The sequence below is a fragment of the Sus scrofa genome, chromosome 6 (assembly GCF_054392235.1).
Source record: "Sus scrofa isolate SSC_HxYL_T2T_F1_AM1 chromosome 6, Sscrofa_HxYL_maternal_Yorkshire_Landrace_v2.0, whole genome shotgun sequence".
In the NCBI taxonomy this organism is placed as follows: domain Eukaryota; kingdom Metazoa; phylum Chordata; class Mammalia; order Artiodactyla; family Suidae; genus Sus; species Sus scrofa.
The window spans coordinates 49,538,785-49,556,300 of record NC_139388.1 but is presented as its reverse complement, the minus strand read 5'-3'; the positions used below and the strand labels follow the sequence as shown (position 1 = coordinate 49,556,300).

At 49.1% G+C, this 17,516-nt stretch overlaps 3 protein-coding genes across 7 annotated transcripts in view; 2 read left to right on the top strand and 1 right to left on the bottom strand.

The window, feature by feature from the left end:
• The window catches only part of ZNF146 (zinc finger protein 146), a 106,664-nt gene extending 91,510 nt beyond the window's left edge, over nucleotides 1–15,154 (bottom strand). For all 5 annotated transcript variants that reach the window (XR_002345320.2, XR_002345318.2, XR_014806119.1 and 2 more), the window contains exon 1: nucleotides 15,072–15,154. The gene's annotated coding sequence lies outside the window, so the exon portion shown is untranslated. The remainder of the gene's footprint in view (nucleotides 1–15,071) is intronic.
• The window catches only part of THAP8 (THAP domain containing 8), a 160,417-nt gene that overhangs the window by 31,247 nt on the left and 111,654 nt on the right, over nucleotides 1–17,516 (top strand). The window lies entirely within an intron of this gene.
• Nucleotides 15,408–16,904, top strand: COX7A1 (cytochrome c oxidase subunit 7A1). Its single transcript, NM_214411.1, has 4 exons — nucleotides 15,408–15,468; nucleotides 16,149–16,235; nucleotides 16,373–16,457; nucleotides 16,810–16,904. Exons 1-4 carry the CDS (start codon nucleotides 15,454–15,456, stop codon nucleotides 16,863–16,865), a joined length of 243 nt encoding a protein of 80 aa, NP_999576.1. The 5' UTR covers nucleotides 15,408–15,453; the 3' UTR covers nucleotides 16,866–16,904.

Genomic DNA, 17,516 nt, shown 5'->3' with positions numbered 1-17,516 from the left:
ACTAAAAAGAAAAAAGCTAACTTTCATCTGACAATTCAGAGGTGCCACCAAACTTTAATTTTTTTTAAAAGGCCATACCTGTAGCATACGGAGATTTCCAGGCCAGGAGTCGAATGGGAGCTCAGCTGCCAGCCTACGCCAACCACATCCACAGCAGCACTGGATCTGAGCTGCATCAGCGACCTACACCATAGCTGGTGGCCATGCCGGATCCTTAACCCACTGAGCGAGGCCAGGGATGGAACCCAAATCCTCATGGGCACTCTTGTCAGGTTCTTAACCCGCTGAACCACAATGGGAATTCCCCAACCTTTCATTTGTAAAAACCACAACATTTGCAAAGCACAATTGAGTGAAGCTTAATAAAAGGAGGTGTGTCTGTATCTAATTACTGGTTGATGCTGGGGATTCCAGCCCCATTGCCCCAATTTGGAAAACCCTGTGGGGCCGTCCAAGTTCCACAGCTCCCCTAGGCCTGGTGGAGAGCACTCAAAAGAGGCTCCTCAGAGTTATGGCTCATAGGATTACGAACCCAATTAGTATCCATGAGGATGCGGGTTCAATCCCTGGCCTCGCTCAGTGGGTTAAGGATCTGGCATTGCCATGAGCTATGGTGTGGGCTGCTGACGCGGCTGGGATCTGGCATTGCTGTGGCGTAGGCCGGCAGCTGCAGCTCCAATTCAACTCCCAGCCTGGGAACTTTCATGTGCTGCAGGTGTGGCCCAAAAAGAAAAAAATAAATAAGAGGCCCTCTAGAGCTGAGATCTAGACCTTGTTGGAGAGGGCATGGCTGTGGCCCACTGAATAGCAGAGACGTGCTGGTGGATCTTGCTGGAAATCTGCCCTTTGGAACTTGCTGGAAATCCACTCGAAATGTTTGCGGGAAGTGTCTCACCTAAGGACCTCTGCTATAAAACCACCCAAGGGAGACAGTGAGGAAAGCTGCTGGCCACCAGGCGCAGCTGCCATGCACCATTGTGCAGAATCCTGGTTCTAGAGACATGGAGGTGGCTGTAGGAAGCTGGTGCTAAAGTAACTGCCCCCTCTGCTGGAGCCTGGCAATCGGGCACACCAGACCCAGGACGCAGGACCCTTCTCCACTCTGCAGTCTCTCTCCTTCCACCTCTGCTGATGAAGCTTATCACCACGCCAGCCAGCAAAGGAAAAATATACTTTTTTTTGCTGAGCCCCTGACACGTGGAAGTTCCAGGCCAGGGACTGAACCCAAGCCACAGCAGTGACAACACCACATCCTTAACCCGCTTCACCACAAAGGAACTCCAGGAAAAAAAAATTTTTTTCCTGGAGTTCCCGTCGTGGCGCAGTGGTTAACGAATCCGACTAGGAACCATGAGGTTGCGGGTTCGGTCCCTGCCCTTGCTCAGTGGGTTAACGATCCGGCGTTGCCGTGAGCTGTGGTGTAGGTTGCAGACGCGGCTCGGATCCCGTGTTGCTGTGGCTCTGGCGTAGGCCGGTGGCTACAGCTCCGATTCAACCCCTAGCCTGGGAATCTCCATATGCTGTGGGAGCGGCCCAAGAAATAGCAACAACAACAACAAAAGACAAAAAGACAAAAAAAAAAAAAAAAAATTTTTTTTCTGTCTTTTCTAGGGCCACACCCACGGCATGTGGAGGTTCCCAGGCTAGGGGTCGAATTGGAGCTGGAGCCACCGGCCTACACCACAGCCACAGCAACTCAGGATCTGAGCCATGTCTGCGACCCACACCACAGCTCACAGCAACGCCGGATCCTCAGCCCACTGAGCAAGGCCAGGGATCGAACCTCACGGTTCCTAGTCGGATTTGTTTCCACTGCACCATGATGGAAACTCCAGAAAAATATTTTTCAGTGGGTCCCTATTCGTTTTCACAGAGCTGACACAAGGTTGAATTTAGAGCTGAAGGGCAAGAAATAATCAGCACACTCTACCCCTTTAACCACCACCCAGAAGCATCCTCCACACACGTGTGAATACCGATACGACAGCACCAAGAAAAACTCTATAGTTGTTCCTAACAAGATACACCTGTCCTCCTCACAAATGAAGACATTCTCACACTCTCCCCTCAAAAGAAGAGATGCACAGACCCAAAAGTCCTTGTATCCATCACTGGCAACATTAATTACTCCTCAACTCAGTCAGAGTCTGACTGAATACCCTACCAGTTAAAGGCCAAATTGTAAACTAACTTCTAGCAACTTGCAGATAAAATTTAAATGAATGAAGGAAAGAAGAAAAAAATGGGGGGGGGGGCGCTACGTACACAGCATGCAGAAGTCCCTGGTCCAGGGATCAAACCTGCACCATAGCAGTAGGAATGCCAGGTCCTTAACTGCTAGGCCACCGGGGAACTCTGAGAAGAGCATATTTAGCATATACAAATAAACACATACAGGCCAATAGGAAACAGACAAAACCATGACAATCCTCCTTCTAGAACTGGTCACAAGGCCATAATTGATATCTTCCCTCTTCTGTCATCCAATCCTGTGTTTCCACCACCCTCAGCCAGAACCCCCTCTAGGTTCTTCCTCTGGTGGGGTGACCTGATTGCCTCCAACTCACCCCATTGGTAAAGGATGGTTGCCTCATCCTTGGTTGAACTCATGATACCTGGCATTAAACAGATGAAATCAAACAGACGCTTACTGATCAAGAATCCTCATAGCCCCAGAGAGAAGAGTGAACACGAGCAAAGAGGAGCTGAGGGGACCCTGTTCCGCAGGTGCCCGCCCTGCCCCCAGGTCCCATGGGAGGGTGTGATTTGCTTCTTTTAGACAGCTTCACAGGTGTTCCCCTTGTGGCGCAGCGGAATCAAATCCGACTATTAACCATGAGCTTGTGGGTTCGATTCCTGGCTTTGATCAGTGGGTTAAGGACCTGACGCCATGAGCTGTGGTGTAGGTCGCAGACGTGGCTCGGATCCCGTGTTGCTGTGGCTCTGGCGTAGGCCGGCAGCTGTAGTTCCAATTGGACCCCTAGCCTGGGAACCTCCATATGCCATGAGTGCGGCCCTAAAAAGAAAAAATAAATAATAAAGAGATAAATCGGAGTTCCCATCGTGGCGCGGAAAAGAATCTGACTAGGAAACATGAGGTTGGGGGTTCGATCCCTGGCCTTGCTCAGTGGGTTAAGGATCCGTCACTGCGGTGAGCTGTGGTGTGGGTCGCAGATGTGGCTCAGATCTGGCGTTGCCAGATGGGGTGTAGGCCGGCAACTACAGCTCCTATTGGACCTCTAGCCTGGGAGCCTCCATATGCCATGGGCGTGGCCCTCAAAAAAACAAAAGATGATTTTTTTTAAAAAAAAGTGAGAGAGATAATTTCACAGACTGGCAGAGAGGTGAAACCCATTAGGTTGAGGCTTAGGTTGTGCAGCTGGTTCAGCTGAGGGGCAATAACTGTTTACAAGCGATGGACCTGTAAGTATGACCAGAAAACCTAGTGGAGCTGTTAAATTGTTGGGAAAAATATAGGCACAATTCTTTATATAACAGAGCTTGGCTGGCACACAAAGAGAGTCTTCTGAATCTTCTTAGAAGCATTTGAAAATGCAGAAAGAATTGTTAAAGCATTCGAAGAGCTGCATTTTTGAAATACTATATTTTGTTCAAAGACTGGAGCTACTATGCTAAAATGTGTTGTCAGGAGGGACCATACTACCTAAGTCAACGGTATTCAGTGATGAGATACCTGTCTTTCTGCTTGAAAAGTCATTTCACTTGACAAATATTTTCAGAGCTGCTTATGTGTCAAACAATATTGCCACGCTTAACTGTCACTCTTGGCACTGTTAATAGATGGCACTGGAAGCAGGGAGGAGATTATATGTTTCAGCTTGTGGAACACAGCCAAGAACTCCAAGGAAATTATGATGACAAGAAAACTAAGTCATCACCGCATTGTTGCAATCTATTGAAAAGAAAGGTGTGAAGATGATTGGAAAGCTAAAATAGCAAATATTGTTTAAAATCCCATCTGTTACATCTTATTTCCTTTCCTATTTATTTATTTTTTTGGTCTTTTTCATATGGAGGTTCCGAGGCTAGGGGTTCGATCGGAGCTGTAGCTGCCGGCCAACACCACAGCCACAGCAATGGAGGATCCAAGCCACCTCTGTAACCTACACTACAGATCATGGCAACACCATATCCTTAACCCACTGAGCGAGGCCAGGGATAGAACCTGAGTCCTCATGGACGATGGTCAGATTCATTAACTGCTAAGCCGCAACGGGAACTCCTCTTACATCTTATTTCTGTTTCAAACGTTAATCATTGCTCTCCAGAAGAGAATTTTTTAAATTTAATTTGTTTTTGTTTCTTAAGACCACACCCACAGCATATGAAGGTTCCCAGGTTAGGAGGTGAATCAAAGCTGTAGCTGCCGGCCTACGCCACGGCCACAGCAACTCAGGATCTGAGCTGTGGCTGTGACCTACACCACAGCTCACGGTAATGCCATATCCCCAACCCACTAAGTGAGGCCAGGGATAGAACCTGCATCCTCATGTATACTAGTCGGATTTGTTTCCACTGAGCCACAAAGGGAACTCCCCAGAAGAGAATTTTAAACATTAAAGAAAATGTTTAGATAAAGTTATTTTTCTTGGAGTTCCCACTGTGGCGCAGTGGGCTAAGAATCCAACAGCAGTGGTTTTGAAATGGAGTTTTAACTAAACAACTCCTCCTTGTAAGAAAGCAGCTGCAAGCCTTTCCAGCTGTGCTAATCACTATGCCACCCTTCTTGTAATAATGTAACAACTGTGTGCTCTCTGCCCAAGCCAGCAGCCCTGCTAATCAGGTACCCAGCATTGCTGATCAGTTCTGCTTCTGTAACCTTGCCGGCTCAGTTTCTTCGGGAGGAACACTGTCTGCTTGGGGATGGGGGAGCTCCGGGATGCTTACATGGGAAAATCAAGACCTTGTAGTGTATAATAGTTACTGAGAACAAAGACCTGGTGCTCAGACTCTGGAGGTGACTCCTCTGAGCCCGCACTGGTGCTGAATAAACCTTGCTTTTCCATATCTCCGAGTGCTGTTTGTCTCCTTCCGTTGCCACGATTTTTGTGGTTTCCGCAACAGTTTGGGTTCAATCCCTGACCCAGGAATGTCCATATGCCACAGGTGCAGCCATAAAAAGAAAGAAAGAAAAAGGTTGTTTTCCTTTACAAAACCCATACTTAATGATTGTGTTAAACTTGCTGCCAAATAAAGGTAATGAATGTTATAGCTAGTTTGGTTTGCACTGAAGAATGACTGAAAGACATCGTTTTGAGCAGTATTAATACCCAAGGGTTCCAGAGTTCCTGTCATGGCGCAGCAGAAACGAATCTGACTAGGAACCATGAGGTTTTGGGTTTGATCCCTGGCCTTGCTCAGTGGGTTAAGGATCCAGCATTGCTGTGATGTAGGTCGTAGACTCAGCTTGGATCTGGCCGTGAGCTGTGGTGTAGATGGCAGACGAGGCTCGGATCCAGTGTTGCTGTGGTTGTGGCGTAGGCTGGCAGCTGCAGCTCTGATTCAACACCTAGCCTGGGAACCTCCATATGCCACAGGTGCAGCCCTCAAAAAGACAAAAACAAAACAAAACAAAAAAACCCTAATATCTGAGAGTTCCATGGTGGCTCAGCAGGTCAAGATCCAGCAGTTCTCACTGCTGGGGTACAGGTTTGGTTCTTGACCCAGGAACTTTTGTATGTGCTGGGTGTAGCCAAAAAGAAAAAAAAAAAAGAATATCCAGATACATGAAAAATATGTTGCTATCATTAGGCATATGTTCATTTATTTGCATGAACCAGTATTTCCATCTTTGCACAAATTAAAAATAAAGGACCTATTGATAGATGGATGGGTAAACAAAATATGGTATATCCATAGAATGGAATATTTATTCAGCTTTAAAGAGGAAAGGAGTTCCCGTCGTGGCACAGTGTTTAACGAATCCGACTAGGAACCATGAGGTTGCGGGTTCCATCCCTGGCCTCGCTCAGTGGGTTAAGGATCTGGCATTGCATGAGCTGTGGTGTGGGTCGCAGACGCAGCTCAGATCCCATGTTGCTGTGGCTCTGGTGTAGGCCGGCGGCTACTGCTCCAATTCGACCCCTAGCCTGGGAACCTCCAAATGCCATGGGAGCGACCCAAGAAATGGCAAAAAGACAAAAAAATAAAAAATAAATTAAAAAAAGAGGAAAGAAATTCTGACATATACTTCAACAGGTAATTAGACATTCTAAGTGAAATAAGCCAGATACAAAAGGAGAAATATTGTATGATTGCATTTTCTTTTGTTTCTTTCTTTTCACAGTCACATCTGCGGCATATGGAAGTTCCTGGGCTAGGGGTTGAATCGGAGCTGCAGCTACCAGTCTACACCACAGCCACAGCAATACCAGATCCAAGTCATGTCTGCAACCTATGCCCCACCTTGCAGCAATGCCAGATCCTTAACCCGCTGAGCAAGGCTAGGGATCACTAGACCCCTAGCCTGGGAACCTCCATATGCTGCAGGCACGGCTCTAAAAGGACAAAAGAAAAAAAAACAACCCACGTCTTCACAGACACTATGTCAGGTTCTTAACCTGCTGAGCCACAACGGGAACTCCGTATGATTCCATTTTATGTAAGATGCCTAAGAGGAGTCAAGTTCATTGACAGAAAGTAGAATGGTTGGGTGATGTCAAAGAAGATGGCAGAGTCAGAAGCGTCATGAATCCACTGCATAGACCACAACTGTACCGGCAGATTTTTTTTTTTTTTTTTTGCTTTTTAGGGCTGAACCCATGGCGTATGTAAGTTCCCAGGCTAGGGGTCGAATTGGAGCTACAGCTGCCAACCTACACCACAGCCACAGCCACTTGGGATCTGAGCCAAGTCTGGGACCCATACCACAGCTCACAGCAATGCCAGATCCTTAACCCATTGAGCGAGGCCAGGGATCGAACCTACATCCTCATGGATCCTAGTTGGATTTGGTAGCTGCTAAGCCATGAAGGGAACTTCTGGCAGAATCCTTCTGATGTAACTATTCTGGAACTCTGAAGTCTATTTGAAGGCTCATAGCTTCCAGAGGAAGGCTTGGCTGGTCATTCATGGTCAGTTTCAGCTTAGCTAGTGTGGTGGCTGCTATTCATCCCCTCTCCCCCAGCCCGTGGCAGGCAGCCACACCAGCGATCCTAGATCAGCTTGACACAACCAGTATGGGCAATAGGACCTGGCCTCCAAATATCAGAGATCTGCATTCTCATTGCTAATTACTCCAGATCATGGAAGTGCAGACACAGAAGCAGGCCACTCCTGTTGCAACCCCACCAGCTGAAGTGGTTTCCAAGGGTTTTAAAGTGACAATGAGTATTTTGTTTTGTTTTTCCCTTTGTTCCTTTTTCCCCTTCTGGAAACCAGGCATTTAAAGAGTATGACATGCAAAATCAGACCCAGGCCCGAGGGAATTTAGAAAGTCACCGCCCATGTCCAGGCAAAAACGCAAAAGCTCAGAAAACACCTGAGATAACGTGAAGCTTGTTACGGAATCTGCACTTGGGGCTGCTTGTCTGACATTCAGCCAAGCCCATCTATCGACACTGGATTGTGGTGAAGGAAAATACAGTGTTTATTTGCAGGGCGCCCAAGCAAAGAGAACAAAGAGCTCATGCTCAAATGACAGCCCCCCCCCCCCCAATGGCTTCCAGGGAAGGGTTTTTAAAAGCCATGTGAGGGAGGCAGCTGCAGGTTCATGATCAGCTTGTGCTCAATTCCCCAGCTGGTTGGCCTCAAGGTTTTGCACATCATCAGTCTTCAGATTGCAACCAGTCTGGGGTCTGTGTGCTTGAGGTCAGCCGTTTTCATCTGCTGAGGATCTGACTCCTCAAAAGAACATTTTAGGAATGCGGGTCAGACCTTCGTATCGTTCAGGGAACTGGGGGTTCAGGCTGCTCTGTGACTGGTTTTTAGTCTAAATTGTTACCAGTTTCCCAGCTCAGCAGCTATGTTTTGTTTCTTTTTTCCTTTATTTTTTCTTTTTTTTTTGTCTGTTTAGGGCTGTACCTACAGCATATGGAAGTTCTCAGGCTGGGGATCAAATCAGAGCCACAGCCACAGCCACACTAGATCCGAGCTGCATTTGCAATGACGCAAGCTCACAGCAATACCAGATTCTTAACCCACTGAGCGAGGCCAGGGGTTGAACCCACATCCTTATGGATACTAGTCGGGTTCTTAACCCACTGAGCCACAATGGGAACTCCTATTTTTTTTGTTTCCATATCTTCACATTTCCTAGTCATTAACTCTTGAACAAGCCTTTTGGGACTCAACAGACACCTGGGAAACTAAAGCAAAAGGCTCTTACATAAAAAAATCAGGGACGCGGGGGCTTGCGTGCAGTTCAAACTCTATATCATCCCTAAACAATTAACATTAATTCCTTCATATGATAAAATATCACATTTCCCTATTGGGTCATACTATACTTTTATATTTTTTGTTTGTTGAAAACATACACATGTTACTTGCTCAAATCAGGATCAATATTGTTGAATGAATTTACTAATTTGGGGGAAAAATTATCCTTTTATGACTGGGGAAGGCTGACCCTCTTGTTGCGGTTTTGTCATTGTTGCTGTGTTTTGGGGTTTATTTTTTGGTTTTTTTGCCTGGCAGGATACACAAGAAAACATAAAATGGCTTCCCTGGAGAGGGATTCAGAGTCCTCAGAGGAAAGAAGACTTTTCTTCCTGTTCGTGGTTATGAATTTTAAAATATGTTGAACTCATGATCTATTCAACAATTGGGTGGATAAAAGTCAAAAGTGTCTAAAAGGCAAGTCCCTAAAACATCAGAGTAGTGTGGGAAGGTAGAGGTGGGAGTGGCCTTTTTCAGACCTGCCACAAGATGGCAGCAGAGCGACACTGAACTTCGTTGCGGACTCGAAGGCTGCCCTGCCCGGCTGGGGTCATAACACAAATCCTGTTCCTGCCCACCTCTATCCTGAGCAGCGTGACTGCGGCTGGGCTAAATCACACTCAGATTCCTGACCCACAGAATATGTGAAATAATGCTTCTCGTTGTTTTAAGCTGCTATTTGGGGTGATTTTTATCTTATTTTTGTCTTTTTAGGGCCACACCTGCAGCACATGGAAGTTCCCAGGCTAGGGGTTGATTCAGAGCTGCAGCTGCCAGCCTACACCACAGCCACGGCAACGTGGGATCTAAGCCACATCTGTGACCTACACCACTGAGCTCATGGCAACACCAGATCTTTAACCCACTAAACAAGGCCAGAGATGGAGCAAACGTCTTCACGGATGGATGCTAGTTGGGTTCGTTACCACTGAACCCATGATGGGAACTCCTGGGGTGATTTGTTACTTGGCAGTTATATGCTAGACCTCATACCATTACACCAAAAAATAGCTGAGTATGTACTTCCAAAATGTAGAGACTCGACCAAAAAAAATGTAGTCATTTTTCTTTTTTTTTTAAGTTTTATGGACACACTCACAGCATATGGAAGTTTGCAGGACAGGGATTGAATCCCAGCTGCAACATAGGTTCCTTTATCCCACTGTGCAGGGCTGAGAACTGAACCCCTGCCTCTTGCGGCAACCCAAGCCACCACAGTCAGATTTTTAACCCACTGTGCCACAGTTGGGGGCTCTGAGACTCTGAGGGTTTTTTTTTTTTTTTTTTTTTTTTTGGATATTAGGGTTTTTTTTGTTTGGTTTGGTTTGGTTTTTGTCTTTTTAGGGCCAAACCCCCAGCATATGGAAGTTCCCAGGCTAGGGGTCGAATCAGAGCTACAGCTGCCAGCCAGCGCCACAGCCACAGCAGATCCAAGCCAAGTCTGTGAACTATACCACAGCTCGAGGCAACGCTGGATCCTTAACCCACTGAGCGAGGCCAGGGATTGAACCCAACTCCTCATGGATACTAGTCAGGCTCTTTACTGCTGAGCCACAATGCGAACTCCAAGACTCATTTTTTAAAAATACAACCACAATAGCAATAAAATTTTAATTATATATATGTATACAGATACGTGTATATATATATATACACACACACACATATGTATATACATTCCCCTTATATTATCTTTCATCATGGTCTAGCATAAGAGACCGGATATAGTTCCTTGTGCTATTCAGTAGGATCTCATTGCTTATCCATTCTATTTTTAAATTTTTGTTTTCTTTTTGCCTGTTTTTCTAGGGCCGCTCCTGCAGCATATGGAGATTCCCAGGCTAGGGGTCTAATCAGCCTACACCAGAGCCACAGCAACGTGAGATCTGAACCGCGTCTGCAACCTACATCTCAGCTCACGGCAACGCCAGATCCTTATCCCACTGAGCAAGACCAGGAATCGAAACTGCAACCTCATCGTTCCTAGTCAGATTCGTTAACCACTGAGCCACGATGGGAACTCCTGCTTATCCATTCTAAATTTAACAGTTTGCATCTACTAATCCCAAACTCCCAGTCCATCCCAATCCCTACCCCCTGCAACCACAAGTTTGTACTATATGTCTGTGAGTCTGTTTCTGATTTGTAGATAGGTTCATTTGTGCCATATTTTATTTCGTCTTTTCTAGGGCCACTCCCACAGCATATGGAGGTTTCCAGGCTAGGGGTCCAGTCGGAGCTGTAGCCACCAGCCTACACCACAGCTACAGCCAGATCGGAACTGTGTCTGCAGCCTACACCACAGCTCACGGCAACGCCGGATCCTTAACCCACTGAGCAAGGCCAGGGATCGAACCCACAACCTCATGGTTCCTAGTCAGATTCGTTAACCACTGCACCACGAAGGGAACTCCTGTACCATATTTATTTATTTATTGTCTTTTTGTCTTTTGTTGTTGTTGTTGCTATTTCTTGGGCCGCTCCCGCGGCATGTGGAGATTCCCAGGCTAGGGGTTGAATCGGAGCTGTAGCCACCGGCCTACGCCAGAGCCACAGCAACGTGGGATCCGAGCCGCATCTGCAACCTACACCACAGCTCACGGCAACGCCGGATCGTTAACCCACTGAGCAAGGGCAGGGACCGAACCCGCAACCTCATGGTTCCTAGTCGGATTCGTTAACCACTGCACCATGACGGGAACTCCTGTACCATATTTTAGATTCCACATATAACTGATATCATATGGTATTTGTTTTTCTCTGACTTACTTCACTTAGTATGAGAATCTCTAGTTCCATCCATGTTGCTGCAAATGGTATTATTTTGTTCTTTTTATGGCTGAGTAGTATTCCGCTGTGTATATGTACCACATCATTTTTTTTGCTTTTTAGGGCCGCACCCTGGGTATATGGAGGTTCCCAGGCTAGGAGTCAAATCGGAGCTGCACCTGCCGGCCTATGCCACAGCCACAGCCACGCCAGATCCGAGCCGCATTGGTGATCTATACCACAGCTCACGGCAACACTGGATCCTTAACCCACTGAGCGAAGCCAGAATGGAACCCGCAACCTCTTGATTCCTAGTCAGATTCATTTCCACTGCACCACACTGGGAACTCCTGTACCACATCTTAATGCATTCATCTGTCGATGGACATTAAGGTTGCTTCTATGTCTTGGCTATTGTGAATAGTGCTGCTGTGAACATAGGGGTGCATGTATCTTTTTACATTAGAGTTTTGTCCAGATATATGCCCAGGAGTGGGATTGCTAGATCATATAGTAGCTCCATATTTAGTTTTCTGAGGAAATTCCATACTCTTCAAATTGATTGTACCAATTTATATTCCCACCAACAGTATAGGAAGGTTCCCTTTTCTCCACACCCTCTCCAGCATTTGTTATTTGCAGACTTATTAATGATGGCCATTCTGACTGGTGTGAATTGGCAGCTCATTGTAGTCTTGACTAGCATTTCTCTCATAATTAGTGATGTTGAGCATCTTTTCATGTGCCTACTGGCCATCTGTATGTCTTATTTGGAAAAATGTCTATTTAGGTCTTCTGCCCGTTTTTGTTTTTTTGGGTTTTTTTTTTTTACTGTTTGTTCATATCAAGATCCAAGTTGAGGTTGGCTGGTATATAAGTTCTTTAAACCACAGTATTCTGGTGCGTTTTTGTTACGACAATAAGTTCGTGCTAACACAGGGCAGCAGAGCCTACTCCCCCAGATGTCTCATCATCCCCCATTCGAGCCCTTTTGTCCTGCAAGTTGACGAACCCGTTCCTATTTATTTATTTATTTTTATTTATTTGTCTTTTTGTCTTTTCTAGGGCTGCAGCCGCCGGCATACGCCAGAGCCACAGCAATGTGGGATCCGAGCCACGTCTGCGACCTACACCACAGCTCAAAGCAACGCCGGGTCCTTAACCCACTGAGCAAGGCCAGGCATCGAACCCACAACCTCATGGTCCCTAGTCGGGTTCATTAACCACTGAGCCACGGTGGGAACTCCAGGAGTGTGGGTTTTTTTTTTTTTTTTTTTTTGTCTTTTTTGTTGTTGTTGTTGTTGCTATTTCTTGGGCCGCTCCCGTGGCATGTGGAGATTCCCAGGCTAGGGGTTGAATCGGAGCTGTAGCCACCGGCCTACGCCAGAGCCACAGCAACGCGGGATCCGAGCTGCATCTGCAACCTACACCACAGCTCACGGCAACGCCGGATCGTTAACCCACTGAGCAAGGGCAGGGACCGAACCCGCAACCTCATGGTTCCTAGTCGGATTTGTTAACCACTGCGCCACGACGGGAACTCCGGGAGTGTGGGGTTTAATGCTCTGTGGTTGCCACGTTGTAATTCTTCATGTTATTTATGTTTATGTTTTAAAAGTGAAGTCTGCTGGGACCATGGAGCAGGCACCAGGGACTTAGAGCCTGACCCCTGTGGATTCTCTCCTCCCCTGCTCTCCGTCTCCCTGAGACAGCCTCTTAGCTGCTTATTCTTCTGCTCCTGGGCCCTCAGCATAGAGATGGTTGGCAGGGGTGAGTGTCCTGCCCACCTTTGATCCAGGTTCCTGGCTCTTCATTTTTCTTTTTTTGCTTTTTTACGGCTGCACCCGAGGCATATGGAGGTTCCCAGGCCAGGGGTCAAATCAGAGCTACAGCTGCCAGCTTACACTACAGCCATAGCAACGCCAGGTCTGAGCCGAGTCTGCGACCTATACCACAGCTCACGGCAATGCCAGATCCTTAACCCACTGAGCGAGGCCAGGGATTGAACCCAAAACTTCATGGTTACTGGTCGGATTCGTTTCCACTGTGCCACCGTGGGAACTCCTCCTGGCTCTTCTTGGAAGGGAAGTTGCATCACCCTGTAGGGAGCGAGCCCACGGGAAGGAAAATGCTTTGTTCAACTTCTCCACCTCTGGTCAGGGCGCAACGCATTGGTCTAGTGGCTGGTGGGAGGGGAGGAGAACCTGGCACCAGCAGCTGCTTGTTTAGGCACACACACAAAGTTGCCTCACGATCACAGGTGACCAAGAGAGTTCATACACACCCCAGGGTGTCCCTTGCTCTAGGGAGCATGACACTGAATAATAAAAACACCACGACAGGTTAAGAGCAATCATGGGAGAAAGAAAAAAGCTTTATATTTAAGTTTTGTTGTTTTTGTTTTTTATCTTTTCTAGGGCGGCATCCTTGGCATACAGAGTTCTCAGGCTAGGGGTCTAATTGGAGCTGCAGCTGCCAGCTTTCACCACAGCAATAGCAACACCAGATCTGAGCCACATCTGTGATATATACCACAGCTCAAGGCAACCCTTAACCCACAAAGCAGGGCCTGGGAGCAAACCTGTGTCCTCATGGATACTAGTCGCGTTCATTACCACTGAGCCACAAGGGGAATGCCTATATTTTAGTATTTGTAATGGTGATTTGTTTCTTGCTGTTTGAACAGGGGCCCCATAGAGTAGTCTTACTTAGAAGGCACTCCTTCAGCCTTTCCAACCTTCCTGGTATACACTGTCAGAGCAATTTCTTTCTTTCTTTGGCTGCACCCGAAGCATGTGAAATTTCCCAGGCCAGGGCTCGAACCTGAGCCACAGCAGTGACCCAAGCCGCTACAGTGACAACACTAAATCCTTAACCTGCTGCACTGCAAGAGATTTCCCCCCACCCCCACCCTGCCGATTTGTATTTTCTTCTTGGAATACTGATCCTACACAAATGCAGATAACAGGGGACAGCTGGGTGAGTGAGCACAGGTGCAGCCACTTTCTGAGGATGGCCAGAATTATCTAGATGGCTAGAATCTAGGAGAAGCACCGAGGTGTTACTTTGTTAAGTGGGTGGGAGTGACCAAATCAGAGAACATTTGGATTACATTGTACTGCCTTCAACAAATACTGATCAAATCCACCCATGTGCCAGGTGCTAGGGATGCAACCGAAGTCTAAAGTTAACAAATAGGAGTTCCCCTTGTGGCTCAGTAGTTAAAGAATCCGACCAGGAACCGTGAGGTTGCGGGTTCCATCCTTCCATCCCTGGCCTTGCTCAGTGGGTTGAGGATCCGGCGTTGCCTGAGCTGTGGTGTAGGTCTCAAACGCGGCTCGGATCTGGCGTTGCTGTGGCTGTGGTGTAGGCTGGCAGCTACAGCTCCGATTCGACCTCTAGCCTGGGAACCTCCATATGACGCGGGAGCGGTCCTAGAAAAGGCAAAAAGACTAAAATAAAATAAACAGATAGATAAATAGAGCAGCTACACTGCTTTCCAGGATGAAGAACTGGGCTTGGGAATAAGGTAATAGGAAGAAGCAAAGACGGTTGCTATGCAGCGGAGTCCTTTCGTACGCCTATTTAGATTACGCAGAGTCAGCTGCAAGGATTCACAATAAACCGAGAATGAAAAACAAGTACTTAAACAAGGAAAATTATCCTGCGCTTCCACTCAGCGAGTGAGCAGCATTTGCCCCTGTGAATATGAGACAGGGGCGTAATCTACCACTTCCAGGCTTCCCATCTCTCACCTGGATGAGGTGGGAGCGGATTGCATTTTCCAAACAACACGGTCCCTAAGCCCCAGATGCACACTAATGTTTAGCCAAAGCCACAGCAATGTGTTTCGACATGGTAGGAAAAAGGACTGCACTTGGACGTAAACATGGTTATCTTACCTTTCCTCACTCGCTCTCCAACATCAACCGGACGGAGAGGGATCCGAGGGACCGGACCCGAGGCACTGCACTTGCTCCAGGCTGGGATCTCCGCAGAAACAACCCCAAAATATAGTCTCTGGGGCCGCTTTTCTCTCCACGTGGACCAACAGAATCCCAAGATGAGTTACAGATGGGTGCTCCGACCACTTGGCGCTGGGATGCGGGGACGAGGTTGCAGCGTCTTCTCCGCCCACCTACTGGACGAATCCGAAAGCGGCCGCGGGGCTGCGCGGCGGTGGGGCGCGCCGAGGGCGTGGCCTGGGATTCCCCGGGAAGGGAGGGCACCGTGTGTCCTTGGGCCGAGAGGGGAGGTGACTCCGGCCGAAGAGGAGGACGCAGGATGAGGGCCCTGCGGGTGAGGGCCCCCACGGGTCGGGTTGGGGTCCCCAACCTGGAATCCCTCGCCCCTGTGCAAGACTCCCCAAACATCCCGGCATCTGGGGACTTGGATCGTGAGCCCCTGTCAGGGCTTGGGACCCCCTCCCCCAGCTCCCAACACGAGAGCTGCTGAGACAGCTGGGGACCCACTGACACGGCCCGAAGCCCCGAGTTTGAACTTCTTCCCTTCATCCAGGGCACCTGTAATACCTCGGGACCTCGGTCCCGGGAACTTCACGCCTCTTCCCCGCCCCCGGAGTTCTTAGGCAGCAGGGGAACCCCCGAGGCACCCCGGATCCAGTCCTGACTTTCCCCTGGGACCTGAGCTCCTCCCCTTAATCCAGGGACCCGCAAAAAAAAACCATGTCGGGACTTGGACCTGCAGAACATGAGTCTCCTTCCCGGTCCGACCCTCTTCCAGGACCCTCTAGACAGCCTGGTAACCTCCGAGCCTGACCTTCTAGGCACGGGTCCCCTTCTTCTGGGCCTTTTTGAGCAGGACCCCCTCCCCCACTCGTGCCGCCAGTTCGGATCTTGGAGACGCTCCCAAGGGACAGAACTATCCCCAAGTCAGAGCCTCGGAAAGCCCGACACCCTCCCCCCGGCGAGGGTCTCCTCTCCAGGCGCCGCCAGTACCCCTCCACCCCGTCCCCACAGGTCTCCCAGGCTCTGGTCCGCTCCTTTAGCTCAACCGCCCGGAACCGCTTGGAGAACCGAGTGGCTGAGAAACAGAAAATCTTCCAGGTAGGCGGAGCGACGGCCGGGGTTGGCGGGGAGGACTCCCCGCCGCTTGCTTGGTCCGGAGGGAGTCGTGGAGGCTGGAGTTTAGGGTCCACAGAGAGAAGGCGGCTCCTTTCTCATCGAATTCCCCCAACATCCAGGCGGACAATGACCTCCCGGTGCATTTGAAGGGCGGTGCAACTGACAACATCCTGTACCGAGTGACTATGACTCTGTGTCTGGGGGGTGAGTGCAGGATGGGAGTGGGGAAGGGGCTGGTTCCAGGGCTAGGGTTCGGGGAGGCAGGGTGGACAGTATGGGACTCTGGACTGGTAAATAGGGAAGGAGCACCCTAGGGCTTGGGCCCTTGTCCCAGGAGGGCTGCTGGACTCGTGATGGGTCTGGGGAGAAAGCCTGCAGCTTGGTCTGGATCAAGGTCCAGGATTTCCCATTTGAAGTGAAGTTTGAGAAGGGAGCTGGAGCTGGGAGTAGGGCTGAGATCCAGGATGGTGACTGAGGAGTCTGGGGGAGGGGGGCTCAAAAGGGTTCAGGGGGGAAACTAGGGTCTCATTCTGTATCTCACACACTCCCTCCCTAGGCACTGTCTATAGCCTGTACTGCCTCGGCTGGGCCTCCTTCCCTCACAAGAAGTGAGACCAAGAAGTCTGCAGGACCTCAACAAGCATCAATAAATGTTCTGGCTTCCTGGGGAACCCAGCCCTGCTCTCTCCTGCGTGTGCCTCCCAGCCCATCCTTCCACCCCACAAGCAAATCGCTGCCCTGTGACAGCCCACTGCCCCAGCCCTTAATCCCTCATGCTAGACCGGAGCTACCTCTCAGCCTTCCTAGCAGGGCTGGAATCCCAAAAGGCAGCCCTGGGCTGCCCCATGGGGCCTGGGGACCTGGCATGGGACAGGGGCTTTGTACCCTGGGATGGCAGCCCCTCTCCCTGCAGAGGCCCCAGGGTGGGGAAGAAGATGCGAGCTTGGCAGAGGCAAATAAGGACAGACTCACTCGAGCACAGAAGCTGAGAGGGGCAGACATGGCCTTGGGGGACAGAGCCAGAGCTGGCACTGAGACCTCCCACCAGCTTGGCCCTCACAGCAGAAGCAGAGATGGCCCAGGCTTCTAGGTCCCAGGCTCGGCCTCCCTTAGGATCTGTGAGACATCTCAGCAAGAATGAGGCTACAGCTCAACTGGGATCCACACTGAGAAAGATGAGGGCTAAGAGACACACAGAGACAGACTCCCTCTGCCCCAGAAGCAGCCAGAGCCACCCATCTGCTCCCAGGACAGGAGGCCGAC